At 44.1% G+C, this 23,248-nt stretch overlaps 1 protein-coding gene across 2 annotated transcripts; it reads right to left on the bottom strand.

Annotated features, from left to right (window-relative positions):
• Nucleotides 1–1,649: 1,649 nt before the first annotated feature.
• Nucleotides 1,650–23,162, bottom strand: NUS1 (NUS1 dehydrodolichyl diphosphate synthase subunit). 2 transcript variants are annotated; one of them, XM_073337148.2, is made up of 5 exons: nucleotides 22,504–23,162; nucleotides 13,708–13,830; nucleotides 6,928–7,080; nucleotides 3,346–3,445; nucleotides 1,650–1,883 (listed from the first exon to the last, which is right to left on the bottom strand). In XM_073337148.2, exons 1-5 carry the CDS (start codon nucleotides 22,889–22,891, stop codon nucleotides 1,793–1,795), a joined length of 855 nt encoding a protein of 284 aa, XP_073193249.1. In that variant the 5' UTR covers nucleotides 22,892–23,162; the 3' UTR covers nucleotides 1,650–1,792. The 2 variants fall into 2 exon arrangements, with proteins under 2 accessions (XP_073193249.1, XP_073193250.1); XM_073337149.2 differs by lacking the exon at nucleotides 13,708–13,830.
• Nucleotides 23,163–23,248: the final 86 nt, after the last annotated feature.

Below are 23,248 nucleotides of genomic sequence, written 5' to 3'. Positions count from 1 at the left end.
ATTCATGACAAAGCATAGTGTGTTATTTTACAAAAAAAAACATTAGTTTAAAACCTGACAGTTCCCTTTTTAAAAAGAAATAAAGATTTTTCCCATGTAGTGCTTTGCCAAGCTTCCCACCTTCTTAAAGAGAAAGCAAAAGAGGACTAAATCTCTAAGGAGGGGGACAAATCTGAAACACTTGTTCAAGAACGGGCTAACGATTCTATAAAGTCAAGGACAAAATAAAGGATATAGTTTCAAAACGACAAACATTCAGCAACAAACAGTACAGCTCTCTTTTTAGGTACTGCTTATTCTTTCATACTTAAAAGCATTTAGACAGATGACAATTTCAATTTAAGAGCTTTTATTTCAAGTGTATTTTCTATATTTAAATAATTTAATTAGGACATTCTGTGATGGAGGGTTTTTTTCCCCATAACTGTCAGTTCTTTATGCAGATATTAACTTAATGCTGCACTCCTGGTTACATTGCTTCATCGTTCATGATCTCAAAACATGAAAAAATCATAATAAGAGCACTGTATGTTCACTAAATCCATTCCTTCTCTTCACTGCTATTTGCAGACTTCATAAACTCAGTCTTGAACATATCTAGTTCAGTTATGTATACTGACATCTGACGGAGACTTCCCTGAAATGTACACAATTAAACACTGTCTTATGGCTAAACAGTAATAAGGAAAGCACAGTGGCAATTTGTATTGTTCCTTAAATAGAGAATGAAAAATAGAATCAGCAACCCAAAATCTAAATTTAACTCAATCTGAGACTGCTTTATCCAGCTAGAGACTTAATTCACTTAAAAAGTTATTTTAAAAATAGTACCAGATCAGTGCAATATAAAAAGTCATTTATAATAATTATGTTTTGGAAATCTCAATTTATGTCATCTCATCAACTATGGGTGCTCAATTCAGTGTCCATTGAACTCAACAGGAATTTGGCTTCGCTGGGTCCTAGAGAAAAGGGAAGATCTCGGGCTATAGGTACATTTTTAGAAGGCTTTTGCTTTTAAACATCCTTGTCCCTCCAAAAAAAAAAAAAAAAAAACCACAGCCCACCCTGGATATTTCATAACAGACTGCTGCTTAATGCACTTACTCCAAAATAAGGTAATGAAAGAATCTGTGGCCTCTTCAGATTCCGGAAACTTATTACCTGTGCTTTTTATCCTATTAGATGCTTTGTCTTGTCAGCGGGTAAGCTGGAACCTTTTCATTCCATTTTTATGATCACCAGAATAGTTACCGATATACGCAATACACAAACACACACTTAACATATTTGAAGATAACCAGGCCAACGGCTCTCAAGTGTTCATCTATGAGGAACGGACGGGCATATAATGGCAGACAAGTCTCCACTTTTCCACTGAAAAGTGCCTTCAATGTATGTGGCAACATCTTATATTGCCCTGTAGTTTTCACAATGATACTATGAATGTTTCCCCTTAGCAAAGAGCAACATTATTCTTACATAACATTTTGGTCACTGGAAAGAAAAAAAAGACAAAGGTGGGGGGCATGACGCATCTGATCAGCTCTGCTTAAAATGTATACAAGGTCATTTGCACAAATTAACAAACCTGTGCGTTTCCCCCTTTCTGCAGACGGATTCTCACTCACTCACACGCACAGACTCTCTAGAAAGGTAAGACACTTTATTGAGTTTGTTGATAAATTAAGAAAATTACTATGAACCAGACTTGTACAGATCACAGGATGCTTGTAAACAGAGATACTGGATCCTTTCCATGGAAAGCCTGACAAGAGTGCTTCGCACTAAGTCATTTTCCCCAACGCTGCTCACAGGCTGCAAAGTGATGGAGAGCAGAAAAAAAATCTTCATAGCTGATGTTCAGATGTGAAGGCAAAGAACTGAGGAAACAAATTAGGAAGGAGCCATTAAGGCAACTATTTTATATAAAAGGAGTTTGCCCAGGCAAGGAAATGTAATTTCTGGTTAATTATCACAATCACAACAACAACGGTTAACTGAGCTGCAGAGTTCTGGTACCCCTCAAATAACCCTCATAATGAAGGGCTTATCTATATACAAACTGCACTGAAAATGCTAATTTGGGTGTAATTAACATGTTTTTTATTTTGGTGCAAGTTTGTCCGTGGACACTTACAGAGCACTGTGAAATAAGTGAGAGACAGACAGACTTATGCCAAAATAAAAACCGTGTTAATTACAGACAGGTTAGCTATTTCAGTGTAAATATGGTAAATTAGCGTGTAGAAAAGCCTTAAGAGACTACTTTTAAGCAACTTACGTAGTACCATTGCCATTCTATTGTCATACCCTTTATTTAAGGGTTCTTCTACTGGCTTCTGAAGTAGCCCACAAATAGCACAAAGAGTTGCTGCTTCCCACAACACAGAGAAATTTTCAAATATTTTCAAACCACAGAAGAAGAGTTTAAATCTTCTGGGTGAAAGTATGATTGAGCCCTTTTTCTATTAAAGCACTCAAAGACAATTAATGAAGTGTCTGTCAGTAGGAGTCCTAAGGTCAGACACACTTCTGCCTTCATTCAGAGTGCTCCTGGACATGGAATAACCCCAACACATCCACAAAGAATGCCTCTGATCCCATAACATCTCTTCAGTTAAATCTAGAAGACAGACAAGTAAGTATATTTTAACAACCTCCATGTGTAGACAGAGGGCAACAGAGCCTTACATAAAACTTAACTCTAAGTGAAAAAGTAAGTATCAACAGCAAGGCACATGCTCGTTATGAGAAAAGGTCAAACACATACAATTCAAAGACAACTTAATATCAGCTGTCACATGAAACTGATGGCTTGATACCTTCTCAACTATGAAGCCAGTGGTCTATTTCAGATGCTACTTAATCTTTTCTGAAGAACCTATCAAACAGGGCATATAACAAAAGGATTCAGGATCCTCCTAACTGAACTGGTCATGACACTTTTTAGAAGTTTTTTTGCACACCATGGTCAGAAAAGGAACTGAGGTACAACAATCAATGAACAGAGACACTGAAAACATATCTGTGCACGTAACTCCTATCTGGGTTTCAAGGGACAAAAACCTCTAGAGCTAATGGAGTAAATGCTTCTTGTAGGAGACAAGCAAAGCCCAAAAGCAGGGAACCAATCAATATTATCTCTAATAGGAGATGGTAAAAATTGATGCACTGAACAGATACTTTCTGTACAATCACCATCTTCAAGCAGAACTTAGGACTTGCTTTGTGTCTGCTGGAGGGATTTCAATCTCTTTCTTTCTGCACTACTTTAAAATTAAAAAAACTGTTAAAGAATGAATATATTCCAATCCGGTTCACAATGATTTATAACCAACTCACATGATCTCTGTTAGTCTGATGTGCCAGGGAAGGAATCCTAATGTGCTGTCCACAGGACCAAACTTCAAAATTAAATCAGGGTCAGGGAAACCTTTATTACCTACAAAAATAAATAAATTAAAAGAGAGGGAAATTAAGTAAATTTATAGGATTAGAGATTTAGACTCAGAATTTTAAGACTTATTTCACATGCAATATGCATGTGTTCATTTAAAATAAATACATAAAATAAAACAAATCACGTAAGAGACAGTAAAAAGTGTTAGAGAAAAGATCAGCCCTTCTCCTTTTTTCTAAAAGTAACTGGAGTAAGAGGTTGAGGCCATCATTGGTAAGAGTGGGCTGCTATGTCTTGCACCAGCTATAATTTGGGGACTTGGTTATATAGAAGACATGTTAGAATCCTACTGTGAAAAATCAAATTAGTTGACATATTGACCATGACATCACATAACACATCACAGAACTCTCCACAAAAAGCCCCAATCACTGGGACACAGCTGAGAAAAGTTAATGATTTATTACACAAAGAACTTTAAAAAAAGGCAGCCTGCTCTTAACATACAGGTTGACAGATTTTTACTATCTAGTGATCCCTGTGCTTTAAACACAAAAACAGGCATGAACTGCTTAATTTCTTGTACTTCGCCATTTGTTCTTAATGACTGTAGACAAGTAACAATATGTAGATCTAATAAAGTGTCAGTAGGAGTCCCAAGGTCAGATGTATTTCTGCCTTCATCCAGCCTCTGACGCCATAACGTCTCAGACAATACTTACCTCCTTTGAGATCAGTAGATGTTAAAAGGAGGGAATCATCATTACCCCCATTTTACAGATGAGAAAATGGAGGCACAGAAAGATGAAGTGACTTGCCAGAGTCCACTCTGCAAGCCACTGGCAGAACTGGGAATAGAATCCAAGTCTCCAGAGACCCAGTCCAGTGCTCTAGCTAGGCCACACTGCAATCCAGCTCTGTGGATTATATTTGTAAACTAGACTAATTCCATTTTAAGATGTTTGATAAAGTTGTAATTGCGGTAGTTTAAAAAATGCAGGACTATTAGAAGCAGGCTTAGCAGGGTTGTGTGGTAACATTTAAACTCCTACCCACACTACGCACTACAGGCTAAACTGTAATGCTTTGCCTACATCCATCTTGGACAACTCCCACATAGAGCCAACCATACTGTAGCTATGTCAGTCGTTTAACTAACTGAATGGCCCCATAGTAAGAAAATAGCTAGGCTTGGGTTTTTTTGGTATTAAATGTGAGCTTGGAATCAAATTGCCTTCATTTTTGGGAGTAATTCCATGTACAGCAAGAATCGGATCTGGCTCTTTCAAATTAGACACATAAGGATCGTCATTGTGGAAAGTACGACACACTAATTTCCTATTATGATGCTCTCCTGTTGTGTTAAGGGAGGAAACAGATGACCAAATAGCTCAGTTTTTCTTGCAGAGCTGAAGCCCTGCACCTAACATTGATAGGCAAGTCCAGAACAAAGACAACACCAAGCCATACTAAAAATCATTTCAAAACCTTCTGATGAGGGTAGAATCATCACTGGAGTATGGGTTGTTTGCCTACTCCATTCCTCTGGGATTATTCTGGTTTTTAGGATTGTGACACAGAACCTTAGGTATGAAAGTGGTTGACTGAGGCAAGCGTCCTAGCCTCTGGAAGAGTTAATCTCTGAAGGAAAAGAAGGGAACATTTCAGATTTAGAGCCATTGGGACTACACGGCGTTATACATAAGAAAGTCTTCTGTAGAAGGAGGGACAAGTCTGAGATATCTACTGAAATTATCTTGTGCTCCTGTTGAGTGTTTCCTTCTGCATTCCAGAGGCTGGAGAGAGAGTGTGGTGGCCTGATTAGCTGGACAGATTTTGTGTAGCAAAGGAATTGTAACTTCCAGCACACATCTTCTATACCTGAACCATTGATGTGGCCCATTAAAAAGAGTTCAGGATGCAGAGAAGCAGTAACTAAACTCAGTTCCTCCATGTACTCTAGGAAGTTGGCTAGGAAGGACATGTAAGTCAGTATAGGATACAGCAATAGAGATCAAGGATGGGGAGAAAGTGCTCAGTGGACATGATCCTAAAGGCATCCTTAGTTTTAACTCTGCCCTGTAATAATGCCATGCAGAAACCAAACAATTCTGATTGCAACATCTGTGCTTGTAGTCATAGATTCAACTGATTTTTCATTTCTCTTTGCTCTTTCCACATTCCCTCTTGGTGTCATTACAGGGGAGAGTTGTTTAAGTGCCTTAACCGTACATTTTGCTACCTTAACATGTTTAGATTTCTTAAATTTAACCTAACCCCTTAGCATTCAGAATAACTAAACATACTTCAGAAATTCCTGGTTTTTACAGTGCTTGTGTTAGAGATAATTAAGCTCTACCTGTAATGTTTTTTTATTTCAGATATGTACACAAATTTAATTCCTAGACAACAACTGAGTTAAATTAGAGTTATGTCAGAGGTATTATGATGTCAGCAGTAAGCATATTCAGTTTGGCCCTAAAAGTCAAACCTGTCTTGTGTCCATAAAAGCAACTGTGCATCTACACTAAATTTTCAGCACAATTCAAGAGTAAAGCTTGAATTTTCTTTAGTTTAAAAAAAAAAAAAAAAAAGTTTAGTTTCCAAGTTCTAGTCAGTTAAAACTTAACAAAAATTAAATCTCTGCATCATGATGTTATTCTGTAGTTTGGCTGCTCTCATTTGAGGTAAGTTAATTTGAATGTGAAGACAGCCTTTAATACATTCAGCTGACTCAGTCGCACTTCTCTCCTTCCTTCAGAGGGAAAGGAGTTTGAGAATCCCATAAGACACACTGAGATATGAAGACTGGTGTTGGAGAGACTATACAGGACACAGACAGGAGGAAGACTTGGAGGGGAGGAGTTAAATCGAGCTTTGAAGGCATAGAAGAAACTGACACAGAAGGTGAGAGGAAGCCAGTGGGATATAATGTTTTCAGAGTGGTCTGCAAAGAGTTTAGCAGCATCTTCAAATGGGGCAGAACTCGGTGAAATTATTTTGACTAATAGAATTTTTGCCAAAAAAAAACAACAAAAAACCCCACCCCACCTTGGGGGGAGTGGGAGGGGAGGAGAAGAAAGTGTGCTCTGAAGCTATTCTCAAATTTGGGAAATAGTTTAGGCTGAAAAACATTAAAAAATTTTAAGCGTCCACATTTTTTTCAAAATGTCACTTTGAGTTGACATTTGAAAGGTTTTCAAGCTTTTGTTTAGTTGAGGGGAAAAAATGAAAATTCCATTTTGGTTTAAAATGAACCATTTTTTACTCCCAAACACTGAAATAATAATTTTTAAAAAAATCAATTATTTGCTCAGTTCTGTGACAGGGACATGAAAAATGTTATGATTTAGGCTATATATTATCAATATGTGGACAAAAGTTCTAAAATTGTCATCAGCGCTGAGCTGGAGATCAAATCCAGATGTAAATCCAATGCCATTCTGATCCAAATATGCCTGTTACAAACTGACTTATTAGCACATAGTATTCCCTCCCTGCCCCAGGCACAATATAATACTTACTACTTAGTAAGTTGTCTAAGACATTCACATCCAGGTCTGTACATTTTCTTTGCTGTTGTGCTACCAACTGGCAGAAGTTCTGAGCAGCTCTCACTATGTCTGCCTTTCCATCTTCTGGGGACAGCACCTTCAGTGTAGATTGGCAATTTAAAACTGCAAGTACAAAGCACAAAGTTGTTTTAAAAGCAAGTGATCTTTTGCAAGAAAGGGTATTTGTTTACAGTTCTAGGAGGTTGATGAAAACTAGTCAGAGAACAGGGACAGGAATGCAAGTTCCTGTATCAGTAACAAAGCTTGCACATCTTGAAATCTCACATTTTAAGAAGCAATGCACTAAGCATTTCTACACAGTGTATAAACATGTATATCACAACTACATCTTTTTAAAAGTTTATGGTGTTGATAGCCTCCAGGTTTGTTACCTTAACTTTGTATTTCCTACAGTTTGACCTTAGGACATCTTACAGGGATCTTGGAAGTGCCTAAAAGCCTACCACTCATAATTTAACGGTGTCATTAGTCTCAGGCCAGTTTCCAACCTGTGACGCTGGAGGCCAAGGCCACTCCAGAAGGCTGCATTGGCTCTTGCTGCACATGACTGCTGGAAGCACTCTGCCAGAAGGCTAGGACACTGGGGAGTGGGGTAGGGGAGAAAATGGAGGGATCACCTGGGCTCCAAATGGAGTGGCAAACAAGAGTGAAAAAATGGAACGCATAACAATAAAAAACAGAAGGATAAGACAAATGAAAGAAAGAACAGACAAAAACAAGGAAGCAGCACAAAGAACAAAATAGGAGGCAGGATGTGACCATTCCAGACACAGCATAATGAGATATGGGTGAAAGGCACAGACGGGATCTTTAAGAAACTCATAATACATTTATGATTTTGAAGTATTTGGCTGCAAGTAACTGCTTTACAAGAGTCTTTGAAAAGGCTATAAACAGAGAAATTAAGAAACAGACAACAAGGATTATGAGGCTACTAGGGAAGACAGCCACTAGTTTTTAAGTCTATATCACCAGAATAAGTAAATGGAAGAAATCAAGGCAGGGTACCCACAAGCTTCTTGCTAGTTGATGTACTTGTGGCCCATTTTTGAAAGAAGATGCACATTCCACATTTCTTGTCCGAGGGTGAAGATAGATATTCAGTCACAAGTTCATCCATGAGGGGCAAACTTTGTAGTGGGCCTCAACTGGCTACCTGCATCCAGTGCATTTACCTAAAGAACCAGGAATACAGCTCGGAATCATTAAATATGCTTCGTATGGTGTGTAACAGACCATGTTTATTATTTAGGTTCTCAGACTCAGCCACGGACTACAGAGCACTTGCTGGTAGTCCATGAAGAGTTATGTGGTCAGATAGCTCTGGCTCTCTTGGTTTTCAGCTGCTTTCAAGGATGGCCAGGTTCTTCTGTGAAAAGGAGAGCCTGGAGGCTTGCAGAAGCACCCGGAAACAAGATGGGACCAGCACAGCTATCCCAATACGGGCTGCTGCAGAATATACACATTTGAACCTTAAGAGAAACAGGATTACAAACATCGCTTGGCTGGACTTGTACTCTTTAGCACAAGGCAGATTTCAATTCCCCTCACTCTCACAACCACATCTCTTGAAACATATACAGATGGTCCAAGACCATCACTGGTGCCCCAGTACCCCTTGTCCAACATCTGATTTCAATTTCTTCGTAAGAAGAAAGAGGTCCCCATAATTAAGGGGACGACACCCAGAGAATGTTTAGCAGAATGAGAGGTGTACACTCCCAAGGACCTCAAGATAGCCCTGGAATCCTTGAAAGAGCGCACGGTGTCATCTGTCTTGTAGGAGAATAAGACTCACCCATCAAAGGGCAAGTTCTCAATAGCTTGCTGGATGTCCAGAGCAATCCCAGAGTTTTGCAACCAGGGATCCCTCCACATAGTTTCCACCGAGGCCATGACTCTGGACAAGGTAAAATCAAAAGTGGACTGCAGGGAAGTTTTGGCCACCAAACAGGCTATTGCAACAAATGCCTGGAACTCCTCACATGACGCCTCGGGCAACTAGTCCTCAAATTTAGCCATGGCTGACAATTGAAAAAATCATACTTGGCCAGCAAAGCTTGTTAATTAGCGATCCTCATCTATGCAGACAATGGGGTATAGATCTTCCTGCTCAGCAGATCCAACTGCCTGGAGTCTGTCCTTGGGTGGCAGACTTGAACGTACCCTGCCAGGCCCTGTCATTTACTGGCATTATGACCAGGAAATTTGGGGCCCGATAGGAACAGAACCCTTCAAATACCTGCATGGCAACAAAGTAGTGCTCTTCCATGCATTTCACCATCAACAGTCCCAAGGCCGGTGTTCTCCACAGGGCTGTCACTGTCTCAAGGAGTGTATCGTTGACTGGGAGGGCCATTCTTCCAGGGACAGCAGGGTGTAAAATGGCTAGTTTATGCATGTTCTCTTGGAGGAACTCTGCCTGGATGCCAAGGGATATGGCTATGCAGAGTAAAAGGTCCTGGTACATCTTCAAGTTCTCCAGGATAGAAGGGGAGGACAAACCAAGCAGCACAGCATTGTCCAGCAATGAGGACAAAGGGCAAAATAAGCTTTTGCTCCTGGAAAGATATACCCAGGACGGAGGACTCCAGCAATTCCGCAGGGAGGAAGACCGCCAATGCCTGGGCCTGCGACTGATTCAAAGCCACCACTGTCAACCTGGCATGACTTTGGCTTCAATCAGGACGAAGAGCAGGATCTCTGTGAACAACAAGCATCCTACTGAGTCCAAGGACACGGATATGGGTAGGGCACTGGTGGCCAGTAGGGGCCAGGCCAGGGAACATGATCCCTGCCACAGGTCACACGCCAACCCTGGGAGTCAAACTGATCCATTGGCAGTCCCTTGAGTTCCTCAGGTGATGTGAAGTGGAAAGATAACTCCAAATTGGAATCGGAGCCCTAGAATCTCAGCAACATGGGTAGAGCGACGCACAAGGGAGCCAACAGGTGGTCCGATTCATCCGTCAGAGAACGAGGAGGGAATCTGTGATGAAGACAGTACCATCTCTACTGAGCATGCTGGTGTCATAAGCAGTGTCAGTCCTGGTGCAAACATCAGTACGGAGAGCCCAAATGTGTCAATGCCGAGGGTGGCAAGAGCCATCATGGGAGCACTTGCAGCACCAAATGTGGTGGGGCTGAAAAGGGTCCCCAGTGCTGAGGTCCTGTTTCCCAATTCCAGTATAGGTGCCATTCCAACCACAGGAAGGGGAAGGTCTGGATGCAGTGGCAACAGACATGGAGGTTCAGCAGCTTGCTTAATTGGAGGGACCATAGGTGGTGCAGCCCTGGACCAACGGTTAGATTCAGAATGAAAGGCAAGAGAAGTCTGTAGCTGACTGATAGAGACAATATGGACACAGTCGATACTGGCATCTCCCTCAGCAGTACTGGACTCCAGGGGTGCCCAGAGGCCGGAGTCAACAGTACAGGGCTTCTGCCCTTCCCGCTCAGTATTGGGGAAGGGTCAGAGGTACCTGTGCCATCCTGCACACCAGAACCAGCCCCATGCCAGTCTGTGCTTTTCCTGTGGGAGGCAGAGCAGTCACCCCATGACTTGGAGTGGTCCCATTTGGTCTTATGAGACCTCTTCCTTGGCGCCAATAATGGAGAACTTCTAGCTCTATCTCTTTGATGAGGTGTCTACACTGGAACGAGAGGCAGCAGCGCTCTCCAAGCCTGAGGGTGAGCTTTGGCCTGAGAAAGGCCTTGGTATGGGATCAGACCGCATGGCCAGTTCAAAAACTGCCTCAGGCAGCACCTAAGGTATAATGTCACCCGAGTCTCCTTTTTAGAAAGGATTTACAGATCAAAACAGTGCTCTTTTAAGGTGGGCCTCTCAAACAAAGCAAGCACTGACACCTCTTATAGCTGGGGAAGGGCCACAGCCACAAGCGCGGCCCTTCTATGAATAATGATAGGGAAAAGTCTCTAGCTCTGGCGTGCAGGGCATGCGCACACCTAAGTGAAATAGATATCTGCATCTACTTGAAGAAGAATTAGCTGATCTCTAAAGATACAACACTGACTTGGACCCATATATTTTTAAAAACAGATGCCTAAGTTAGGCTCTTAAGTAAGTGTACGCTTAGACACAAATCAGTGGCCTCATTTTCTGAAGTGCTGAACACTCAGCAGCTCCCCCGACGTCACAATTACTATTGTTTGAGAGGACAAAGGGACTGGCAGCTGGCCTAACTGAGGCTGACCTACCTTGGCCTAAAAGAGCCAAAACTCTTACAGCTAAAAGCCTGCCCTACATGAGGAAGCCGAGACTAGAGTAGGAATTCAGCCAATGACACCTACAGCAAGTCTACACTACAAAATTAAGTCTACCCTAGTTACGTTGACTTATAGCCATTGCAGTAATTAAACTGCTTTCGCATGTCCACATTGAGCTGTGTGTGTCAGCAGTGCATATCCTCACCAGGAGCGCTTGCACCAATTTAACTACCAGTGGGGGGCACTGTGGGATGGATTCTGAAAGGCAGCAACAGTTGATGTAAGCAATACAATGTCTGCACTGACTCTGTATTGACCAAACTACATCAACCTCTCGCAGAGGTGAAGTTATTATCTCAGCGTAGTGGGCGCTGAATTTTAGTGTAGACATTTAGAGTTAGGTTAACATAGGGCAGCCAAATCAACCTAACTCTGTAGTGTAGCTCAGGGCTTAGATAACATGTCTATATGTTGCCTAGTACAGCGGGGTCTCTGAATGTTACTTAATACAAATATTGCATTGAAAAGAGAGGAAACTGATGCTGTAGTCTGAAACCAAAATCCCCAGCAAGGCTTTGACATGCTATCTACCAAGAGAAGGATAGCTAAGGGAGCAGGTGGAGAAGCAGCAGCAGCATCTAGATGCATGGGGACAAGAGGAACATGACACTCATAGTTAGCATGTCTTCACTACTGGAAGAGATGGGCAACAAGACAGTCTGACACACTGAAAATCCAAGGAACCCCTGCTGAATGTACACCTTATTAATGTTGTATGGCACATAAGACATAGAAATTCATCCCAGAACTCTTGCAGTTGAGGAAATGGAAAACTTTAAAATGTCTCTTTCAGAAGAACTGCCAATAAATAGAAACTTCTGCAGCAGATGCCAGCTGGCACATTAAAAAGGAATATATCCCTTCTCTCAAGAAATCTTCTAAAGGCGTACTGCAAATCTAGTGAGAGAACCTTGTGAGTGTAGAGAACTGAATGACTCAAGCAGTAAAAGACTAATTTTAAAATTATTGAGTCTCTCACATTCACAATAATAAAACTTGATGACACTACTTTTAAAATAACAATCTCTGTCTGGCAAGGAGCATTGCTTGTAAGTACAGTATTTGTCTTTACAAATGCACTCCTTGAGTAACACAATAGCATGGTTAGTCTGGCACTATACTGGTAGAATACCAATGTTTGCAGCAGTTTACCCAGTGCCCTAAGAACACCTGCAGAAAAGTTTATACACTGAGGCCTTCAGTTACAGGCTGTCCCTCTTTCACATGGAGGTTGCTATCTTATCAAGAAAGCAAATATGTTCAGGCATGTCAGCTAGTTAGCAGAGTCAGAAGAACTGATTCCTAGTGTCTTCCTGTTAACTGTGGAACAGGAAACATTCACTAGATTTGTTTGCGTATGCTAAATTGCAAAAGTAACCTTATTGTAGACATTCCTGCCCTTCCTGCCTGGGTCCCCACACGCTTCAGGAGGAAGCTACTGCTGCAGGCAGCAGTGTAAAAGCTTCTGTTCACTCTTCCCTTCTCCCCCCCTAGGGGTACTGTGCACACTACTACTATCATGGCAATACCTCCTCCGACATCCCTCTCCTACCCAGAACTAGTTAATTTCACATAAAGAGAAGAGGCTGGCCAGCATGCAAACAAACAAAAAAACCCTCAACTACCCTCCCCACTCAAGCAAGAGTGAATATGCAGCTGCCTATGAAATAAGCTTATTCTGCATCTTCTATTGGGAAGTGTCCCCCTCATTTCTATAGCTAACTGTGAAGTGTTAGCACAATGATGGACATTTAAATTTAAGAGTATTTTCTTCCACTAATAATTCTCACACAGATTATGAGGACAATATGTCCCTTAGACCAGTGTTTCTCAACCAGAGATACGTGTATCACTGGGAGTACGCAGAGGTCTTCCAGGGGGTACATCAACTCATCTAGACTTTTGCCTAGTTTTATAACAGGTATATAAAAAGCACTAGCAAAGGCTGTATAAACTAAAATTTCATACAATGACTTGTTTATACTGTTCTATATATTATACACTGAAATGTAAGTACAATATTTATATTCCAATAGATCTATTCTATAATTATATGGTAAAAATGAGAAAGTATGCAATGGTTCAGTAATAGTATGCTGTGACACTTGACTTTTTATGTCTGATTTTGTAAGCAAGTAGTTTTTAAGTAAGGTGAAACTTGGGGGTACACAAGACAGACTACTGAAAGGGGTACAGTAGTCTGGAAAGGTTAAGAGTCACTGCCTTAGATAACAGGATCCTTTGAGCAACTACCACAAAAACAACATTAGCCCAGGAAGGTTATAAACATTCTTTGTCACCCATTTTAATGAGGGGCTAAGGAAGAAACAGGGGAAGAAAAGAGGTAGCAGTGAGAGGGAGGAATGTACATATAGGAGGATACATAACCCTCAATGAACAAACCACTTAGTTTTCTCAGGGACCTCATCATCACAATCCTACCTTGGTCTGTTTTGTCTTGATTTGCAAATTCCACTGTATATTTGGAGCAATCTAGACCCAAGAGTTCCTGCTGCTGTTTTAAAATTTCATCCATCAGCCTTGCGTTATTCCTCTTGAAGATTCCTTAAAAAACCCATAACAAAACATAAAAGTCACTTCACTTTCCACTTTTTCAGAGAGAACAAACAGGCAGTAAACACTAGCTTGAAACTAGACTTGACAAGATCAATCAATAACTGAAGCAGATGATACTACATAAATGCGGCTTCATGATGACCTTGGAAGAGAATAAAATTAACTACATATAACTTTAAATCTAGTGTATGCTGCTATTGTTCTTGCATAGCTGAACCAGTAAGCAGTGACATCCGATAGTTCTTTGGAAAGCAGAACACTGCCACTTCACTGCTAGAATGCTCTAATTCTATGACCAATTTACCATTTACATGTCAGATGCAAGTTAGAGATGAAGATGTACAAACAAGCAGAAGCAAGGAACTCCCATATTCTAATGCTAGCCTTGCACCAGCTCCGTCTGTGACCTAAGACGAATGAAACTTTGCATCAGGACTTCTCTAGGCAAATAGTAAGCGGCAAGCTGAGCCGTAAAGCTACAGTGCACAGCATAAACCTCTTACGTGTTTTTACCAGCTTTACAAGAATCAATGTTTGTAAAATACACTGAAGACTAAGTTATGTGAAGTGCAGCTAGGGCAGATGAACATTAGAGGCAACACGAACAATTATGACTTTTACAGTCAGATTTCATAGCCAATACTGACACTCAGGCCTGTATTTATTACAGCATATTCGGATCAACTCACTATTTGACACTTAGGAGAATAATATTGCTCATTTGTTACAAAAATTCACTGCTCAAAACTTCATTAGTACTTAAAGTTGACCACCGGTGCCTCATACACTTTACTCTATTTCTTGGTTTTCAGAGGTTTAAGAACACACCAACCTCAGCCCACTTTAACTCTGCTCCTAGGAGCTGGCAAGAGCCACAAGGGATATAATGAAAGTATGTTTCAGCCAGGGCTACTCTACAATAAGCACACATGACTAAGGAATGATGAAGTAAGCATGCCACTTTATGTAATGTAGTATGCTCTACTGAATTGTATTCTTTCCTTCATCTGCATGCACTCCAACTGCTCTTCAATGTGTTAGGGACTGCTGCACAAAGTCTACCCCAGCCCTTGTTGAGGACATCAGTTTTCATATGCACAGTGAGATTATGTTAAAAATGAAAAGAAGCTCAATGTTATTGGTGTATGTTGATAATCCCTTGACCAAATTACACTAAATTTGTGTAATCGCTTCGGGGTTTAGAGAGCATGGCCCCTTTAAATCTTTTCCCTAAGGCAGGAAGTGCCGATTGTTTCAGAAGGAGGAAGTATGATTGGGGGTGGGGGAGAGCAGAGAGAGAGAGAGAGAGGGGAAAGTGACAGGGTGTGTGTCTGGCACTCCAGACAGATGGCCAGCTGGCCCTCACAGAGTGAAGCAGCTGGTAACTTGCATGAAGCCTAGGAGGGACAGAACAGCCCATTGGGGACATCAATACAGGAGCCATGGCAGCACTGTGCCAAGGAGGAATCGCTTGAGAAGGACAAACCAGAGCTAGACCCAGTATCACTGTTGCCCAGAGCTGCGTGGGGCCATGAGCACTGGGGCTTGTGACTTTGCAGTGGGAATAAGGAAGGAGGCTGTTAGCTTGTTAAGTGGAGAGGTTGCTCTTCTGTGTGGCTTTGCAGAGAGCAGCAGAAGAGGACTCCAAAGGGGATTGTTGGGGAAACTTTGCTAACACCAAAGATGACCAGGAACATCCAAGACTCGCCCCTGGACTGGAACTTTGCCCAGGATTCCTGAACTTTATGTGTGGACACATTGCTGGGTGGGGCCTTGTGTTAAATGCAACCCTGTTTTACTGTTTCCCTCCCCCCCATCCATCCCCATTATTTTTCTCCTTTCATCCCTCTGTAAACAAATATTGCCCCTTTTCTATATTCATTGTAGTCTTCCCATGGGTGGATGTTTACTTAGGGGGTGTTAGAACAGGTGCCCCTGTTGTAGGAGGGACTTTCATTGCTGCATTCCTGCGCATGCTTTTTCTTGGCCAGAGCTGCCTGCAGAGTAGACTCCATTTAGGCCACGATGGTGCTAAAGTTACATTTGTACCACAAACTCTACTAGGGCTAGGGTGAGCAAATAGCAACTGTGGAAAAAATGGGACAGGGAGTGGGGGGTAATAGGTGCTTATATAAGAAAAAAATCCCAAAAAACACAACTGTCCCTTTAATAGGACATCTGGTAACCCTTACCATGGCCCTTTATGTGACACATCAATACACTGGCAGGTATTAGCACCAACACAAGGTTAAAGAAGGAGTTTCATTTCAAGAGGGGCGGAAGTGATTTTCTCCAACTCATCAGCTTTGCTAGAGCCACACTGTAGATCCAACTTTTACTCTTAATACTTTTTTGGTCATAAAATGGTCCAGTACCACTCTCTGAACAGGCATTCCTCTGTTGCAAAGGGATCCAATCACTGAATCCCACATGCTGCTAAGCTCACTGTTTCTGGGAAGTTACTGATCTCTGCTCCTAGCTCTGGATTGCTCAAGTGAGCTGTCAGGTGCGGATGCCAGGGTCTGACAACCTTCTCAAACAGTGGGACCATGCAGTCTGGCTGCTTCGGTCCTGAAGCCAGTTCCTGGCTCTCTGAAGACACTCTGTTGTTTTGACGTATTTCCCCCCAGAGTCTAGTTGACTGCAGGAGCTCTGGTTGTGTAGCTGTACCCTTCAAAAACAGTATGGAAGTAAGGAAATACAGGCTTAGCAAATGAATTCCTTAAACACGCACACACAGTTTATACTCAAAGGTGAGAGTGTTACAGATCTGTGGAAAACAAACTCCTGAATGCTTTCCCTTAGGGACTGTCCACATGAAAAACGCTATGGCAGCACAACTGCAGCCCTTCAGCATAGACACCATCTACACTGGCAGAAGGGGACCCTCCTTCAGAGTAGGTAATCCACCTCCCCAAGAGGCAAGGTCAATGAAAGAATTCTGATGACTTTGCACTGTCTACCACAGGTTAGGTCAGCTTAATTATGTTGGTGGGGGGAAGGTGGTAGATTTTTCACACTCCTGTGCAATGTAGCTGGGTTCATCTAACTATTTAGTGTAGACCAGGCTTTCGTCTGACCTCACTGCCTTTTGTGAAGGCTTGGGTTTGATCAACATGCTCAAGGAAGGTAAAGTCCCTATCTCCACTCTCTCTAGATTTGCAAAAAGAAAAGGAGTACTTGTGGCTACTCTGAAATCTCTCTAGATTGGTTCTCTGTTTCTGCTAATGAATTAGCTTCCTTCCCTTATGGAGCATTTTTCTTAAAATGCCTCTGGCACCTGTTGTCCATGCTCTTCCACAGAGAATTTCTATGCTTCAACATCCCACCAACTTCAGGGCACAAATGTCATTCAAAGTCAATGGCCCTGCCAGTAGCAACCTCATTGTTCCACCAGGGGAGAGTCATTCACTGTTGATGTTCTTTGATTGCTCTGCGACAGCTTCCCAGACAGTATCTGTACTCTGTGTCAAGTTCCTATTAGGGCTTTTCTACACAAAAAGCACTGCAGTGGTACTCCTGCAGTGCATCTGGTGAAGACACTCTGCCACCAGGAGAGAGCTTTCTGGCGGCATAATAAAGCCACCACTGAGAGCAGCAGAAGCTCTCCAGCTGACACAGTGCTGTGCACACTGGCGCTTATGTCGGTGTAACTTATGTCACTCGGGGTAGTTTATTCACACCTCAAGTGACATAAGATATGCAGACATAAGCTGCAGTGTAGACATGGCCTGAGAGAATGAGTTCTGAAAGTTACACCAGAGTTTACAATCAAATGATGTTCACAAAGTAAAAACGGAATAAGTTGACAATCATATCCCCCAAATCTTTCACACCCTTTAAAATATTGCTTCCTTTAAGGGGCAGCAGGTGTGGGACACTAGCTCAAAGTGGGTGATATATGTCTGAAGAGGATCAAGCCCGGTCTACAGCTAAACGTTATGTCAATCTAGTTCTTGAGGGCTGTGAGAATTTGATGGGTGTATGACACTTAAATCAACCTAACCCACACTGGAAATGCAGCTAGGTTGACTGAAGAATTGTTCCCTTGACCTAGCTACTGCCTCTCAAGGGGATGGATTTACTGTCATGATGGAAAAAAACCCTTTCATCGCTGTAGTAAATATGGTGCTGCAGCTCTAGCACTTGTAGTGTAGACATGCTCTCAGAGCCACAGTTTGACTGAGGTGCATGCAAAAAAACCCTAATTTTTATGTCATGTAATTTAGGGGTGGGGGGAGGGAAAGAGGAGGGCAGCTGTATCTTGGGAACCTCCTGTTCCAAATCTGGAGCTTGAAACAGATTCCAAATCAAGGTTGATAAAAATATTTTTTCTTTAAATGGATTTAAATACATTGCTTTGTAAAAAAACAAACAAGATTAATTTTGAAATTAAGACCTAAACATAGGTTGTCAAAATTTAATATAATCCGTTAAAGTAGTCTAAATTAAAACAAATATTCAAGTGCTACTCGGTTGCTGCTGAAGTTATAAAGAAAGTCAGATCATGGAACTGGTGAAGTCACTGGTTAAGCACCCAGAACTAGAGTTTGTTGGAATGCTAAACCAGTTTTTGACATCTACAGCTTCTTCCGCAGGTGCAGAGAAAATATTCTCTTCATTTCATTCTATTCAACTAGTTCAGTTCAATGACTAGTTCATTCAAAATTAAGAAGCCAACTGGGAAAGCAAGAAAACTTGTTTGTTTTTCCTTCTAATGTATGGGTTTAAAAATATAGGTGTGCGTATGAGAGGATGAGATCTACTAGTTCTGAAGTCTTGAGCTATTAAGCTAGAAACAGTTCAGTAGCTACAAATAGTACTCCCTTTGTTTATTAAACCAGTTTTAAATGCAAAAGAAAGACGTTATAAGAATTTGCCAAAATGTTTTGCATCCAGCACATTTAAGGTAGTTTTATTTAACTAAATTTGAAAATGTTTATGCATTTTTTAAATATTTCCCTTTGGACGTGTTAAGATACATCTAAGCAACGTATATTCCATGTATGGAATATCCTCCAGCTTCCTGTTTGCCATTTTCCAGAGTTATGAGTTTTAAATTATTCATTTAAAACTCATGACTTAGTGTCAGCACATTAGCTTTCTGTGGCAAAAGATCAGAAGAGTTTTAGCAACACAGGAAACCTTTAGTAAAAGGTGAAAGATTTATACGATCTGAAGAGAAACAGCTGTAGCAATCACAGCAGGTTTCGTGATAATATAGCTTCTATTCAATAGAGCCTATTTAGAAGTATATAAAATGCTGGTATTTTAGGCTTATTTCTTATGGGGAAAAAAGATACTTTGACACAACTGAAGGCAAATTTAGTCAACAACAAATCCTCTGGACCAACCAGGTTTAAAATCTTTCATTTGTTTTTCAGAATGGGCGTAGTTTATAAACAAGCAATAGTCACACTGTATACATTTCCTAAATAGAAAGTTATTTTGTGCAATTTTTGCTAGGGTAAGCACTTGTGTTATGGAAACAAGAATTATACTTGAGACATAACAGTGACTAGAAACTAGTATGGCAAGCAAACAGCAGCCGCAAGCTCAGTGATTTCTCTCTTCTGGCTTATTATTCCTGTCTGGGCTTTTCTTCAGGGGAAGGTTAGCCTGTTAAATATTTGATGAAAACTATCTGACCACCACACTAGATAGTCTTATTGAAGCTTTCTTGACTGAAATGTCTAAAATGAGAGGAAACATGGTACCATGCTTTCCCCAATTTGTTGAAAGTCCCCTTGCCAGAGGAATTCCCCAATATGGATAAGACTAAGTCACCATTTTCTACAATACACAAGTATTCATTTAAAAAAAAAACAAGATCCTAGCCTTCTATTTTAAATAGAAGATTACAAATGTAAACTGCATGTAAAGTCATGCAGATTTTTCTGCCTTAGTCTGCAGAAAGATTGCTGATCAATGAAGTCTAGTTAAATCATCAAAACTGATCAGTGTCACAGCTATTTGTAGCCCTACTGGTAGCAGTGAACACAAGATTCTCATAGCCTGCAACAGTGTGAAATTGACAATCAGCGGCAGCAGGCATTTGAGTTGTGCAGAGATGAAGACACCCCTCCACCCCCTCAGGCCACAATAAGGGAAACAAGGGATGGAGATAGAGATCTATTCCAAACCCCCACATGACAACCAGAACACTCTGGGATAAAGGAGACTTCTACCTTCCAGACAACTAGGAAGAGATGGAGCTTCAAGTGTATAAGACAGCTGCTTTGCTTGCTAGTCAACCAAATAGAAAGGCACTAAGCAGGGTTCAGGGTGGGTGGGTTTGTTTTTTTTATTTAGGCAATCTCTCACTAGTAGGTGACTAAGGTCTGGTCTATACTAGAAAAGTAGGTAAGCATAGCTACATTGCTCAGGGGTACAAAAAATCCACACCATTGAAAGATATAGTTAAGCCAACCTAAGTTCCTGTGTAGACCCTGCTAGTTTGATGGAAGAATTCTTCTGCTGACCAGCTCTCAGTGAGATGGATTACCTACTCTGACAGGAGGACCCCTCCCATCAGTGTAGGCAGTGTCTTCACAGAAGCACTACAGCAGTGCAGCTGCAGCAGCAGAGCTATGCCACTGTAGCTTTTTAAGTGTAAACAAGACCTAAGAAATTTGTCAAGCCCTGAAAAACTAGCTGCTTAAATAGAGGTTCTTATAAGTCTTCATCCCACACTGAAGACAGTGAACTTGGTAAACTTTGGTTGAGAAAACACTGACCGGCAGTGCTAGGCGCGTTTGTAAGTTGCTACATCTTGCCCTTTGGGAACCAGATAGTCAGAGAGGCGGGGAGAGCAGCTCCCATTGGCCATGAACATGGAACCACAGCCAATGGGAGCAGCACAGATACCCTCTGCCCCTCCCCCTCCCCCGGGAGCTGCTGCTAGACATGTCTGCCGCTTTTTGGAGCGGCATGGGGCCAGGGCAGGCAGGGAGCCTGCCTTAGCCCCACTGCACTGCTGCCAGCCAGGAGCTGCCCAAAATAAGGGACGCCCGACCAGAGCCAGCACCACAAACCCCCAGACCTCCCACATCCCCTCCTGCACCCCGGACCCAGCCCTGAGCCCACTCCTGCACTCCAACCCCCTGCCCCAGCCCCCTCCCAGAGCCTGCACCCCAAACTGCTGCCTGAGTCCCCTCCCCGAGCCAGCATCCCACACCGCCTCCTGGAGCCCAACCTCCTGCCCCAGCCCTGAGCTCCCTCCTGCACCCCAGCCTCCTGCCTCAGGGTCAGCCTGGAGCCTGGAGCCCCTCCAACACTCCAAACCCCCGGGCCACAGCCCAGAGCCTGCACCCCAACTCCCATCCCAGCCCAGTGAAAGTGAGTGAGGGTGCATTTAGCATTGGCCTGCTAAACCCAGGGCTGTAAGTTCAATCCTTGAGGGGGCCATTTAGGGATCGGGCAAAAAGTGGGGATTGGTCCTGCTTTGAGCAGGGGGTTGGACTAGATGACCTCCTAAGGTCCCTTCCAACCCTGATATTCTATGATTAATCAACCTCACGTGAATGACTGCTGCCCTGCCCTCCTGAATTAGCAGGCAGACAGTTATGGGGACTCCACTGCTGCCTGGCACTTTCTCAGGCAGCAGAACAGGGCCAAGGGGTCTCTGGTGATTTCACAGCTGCTCTTAGAGCAGGGGTGGACAAACTTTTTTGCCCGAGGGACACACCTGGGTAGGGAAATTGTATAGCGGGCCATGAATGCTCACAAAATTGGAAGTTGGGGTGTGGGCTCCAGGGTGGGGACAGAAATGAGGAGCTCAGGGAGTGGGAGGGGGCTCCGGGGTGGAGCAGGGTGTTGGGGGGGAGAGAAGAGCTCCAGCTAGGGGTGCAGGCTCTGGGGTGGAGCTGGGGATGAGGGGAGGGTGCTCTGGGCTGGGACCGAGAGGTTCGGAAGGGGATCAGGGCTGGGGCAAGGGGCTGGAGCATGGGAGGGGTACAGGCTCTGGGCAGCGCTTACCTCAAGCAGCTCCCAGAAGCAGCAACATGTCAGTTCCCCCTGCTTCCGGCTCCTACATGGAGAAGCAGCCAGGCAGCTCTACACGCTGCCCTGTCCGCAGGCACTTGGGGCAGGGGCAGCTTGCAAAGCCCCCTGGCTGCCCCTACATGTAGGAGCTGAAGGGGGAACATGCTGATGTTTCCAGGAGCCACACGGAGTGGGGTATGCCCCTAATCCCACTCCCCGGCTGGAGCACGAGGTCAGGGCAAGCCCCAGAGCCCACTCCCCAGCGAGAGCCTGAGGGGCTGATTAAGACATCAGGAGGGCCAGATGCAGCCCCCGTGCCGTAGTTTGCCCACCCCTGTCTCAGGGCCAGGCAGGCAGAGATGATGCTGGCAATCCCAGGACAGCGAAGATGAGGAGAGGGCATGGAGTTATTCACACAGGAAAAAAGCTCAGTGGTAACAGCTCCCCAGGGCATGCAGAGCCCCCCAGCCCGCAGGCGGCCCCTCTCCCCAGCCCGTGAAGGGGGGGGGGGGAGGTGCGTTTCTCCAACAGCAACTAGCCAGGGGAGCCCCCCTGACAGGACACAGCAGCCAGGGGCCGAGCCAACCGCCGCCGCGCTGTATCCGCCCCGGGCCCGTTACCGAGCACGGGAAGGTGGCACCCAAGGTCCCTCTCTCCCCGCCAAGCCCCCGCGCTCACCGTGGTGGTCGTAGACGCTGACGTAGGAGATGCCCACCGCCATGCACCACACCACCAGGCTGGCCATGTCCGCGTAGCTCGGCTCCTCCTCGGTCACCACCAGCCCCATGTGCAGCGGCAGCTTCTCCAGGGACCGCCCGTCCCAGCGCCACCGCCCGCGCCCGCCAGGCACCCGCCGCGCCGCGCCCGGCTTGTGGAAGGCGAAGGCCCCGGCGGCGGGCGCCAGGAGCGCGCAGGAGGCGGCGGCAGAGGCCGCGCGGCGCCACCAGCGCCAGAGCCACGAGCGGGGGCCGCTCCGCAGCCGCCCGCGGAGCCACGAGAGCAGCGCGCGCAGCAGGCAGAGCAGGGCGTGCAGCAGGCGCCACACCAGCTCGCACGCGCCGCTCATGGAGAGGAGGGAGCGCGAGGCCGGGGCACCAGCTGAGAAGGGCGGGGGCGCGGGATGGCTAGAGGGCGCGAGGGATCCTCAGCCACAGCGCGCGCCGCGCACCAACACCATCATCCCCACCCACCCACCCACGCCTGGCCTAGCCTGGCCTAGCCTGGCCTAGCCTGGCCACTGTTCTGCTCCTCAGTGAGACGGCTTCCCCAGCTCAGCCGCTGCCGCTAGCGCCGCCATCTTTGTACTTCGCCTACCCTTTGACCCCCACGCCGTGGAGCTCCTATTGGCTGAAATCCTAGCGATGGCGTCACTTCCTCGCGTAGGGCGAGAATGACGTGGCCCAGCAGGAAGGGCTTGTTCTTA

The sequence above is a fragment of the Lepidochelys kempii genome, chromosome 3 (genome assembly GCF_965140285.1).
Source record: "Lepidochelys kempii isolate rLepKem1 chromosome 3, rLepKem1.hap1, whole genome shotgun sequence".
Lineage (NCBI taxonomy): Eukaryota > Metazoa > Chordata > Testudines > Cheloniidae > Lepidochelys > Lepidochelys kempii.
Note: the sequence above shows the minus strand (reverse complement) of the source record. Positions and strands in the feature narration are given on the sequence as shown.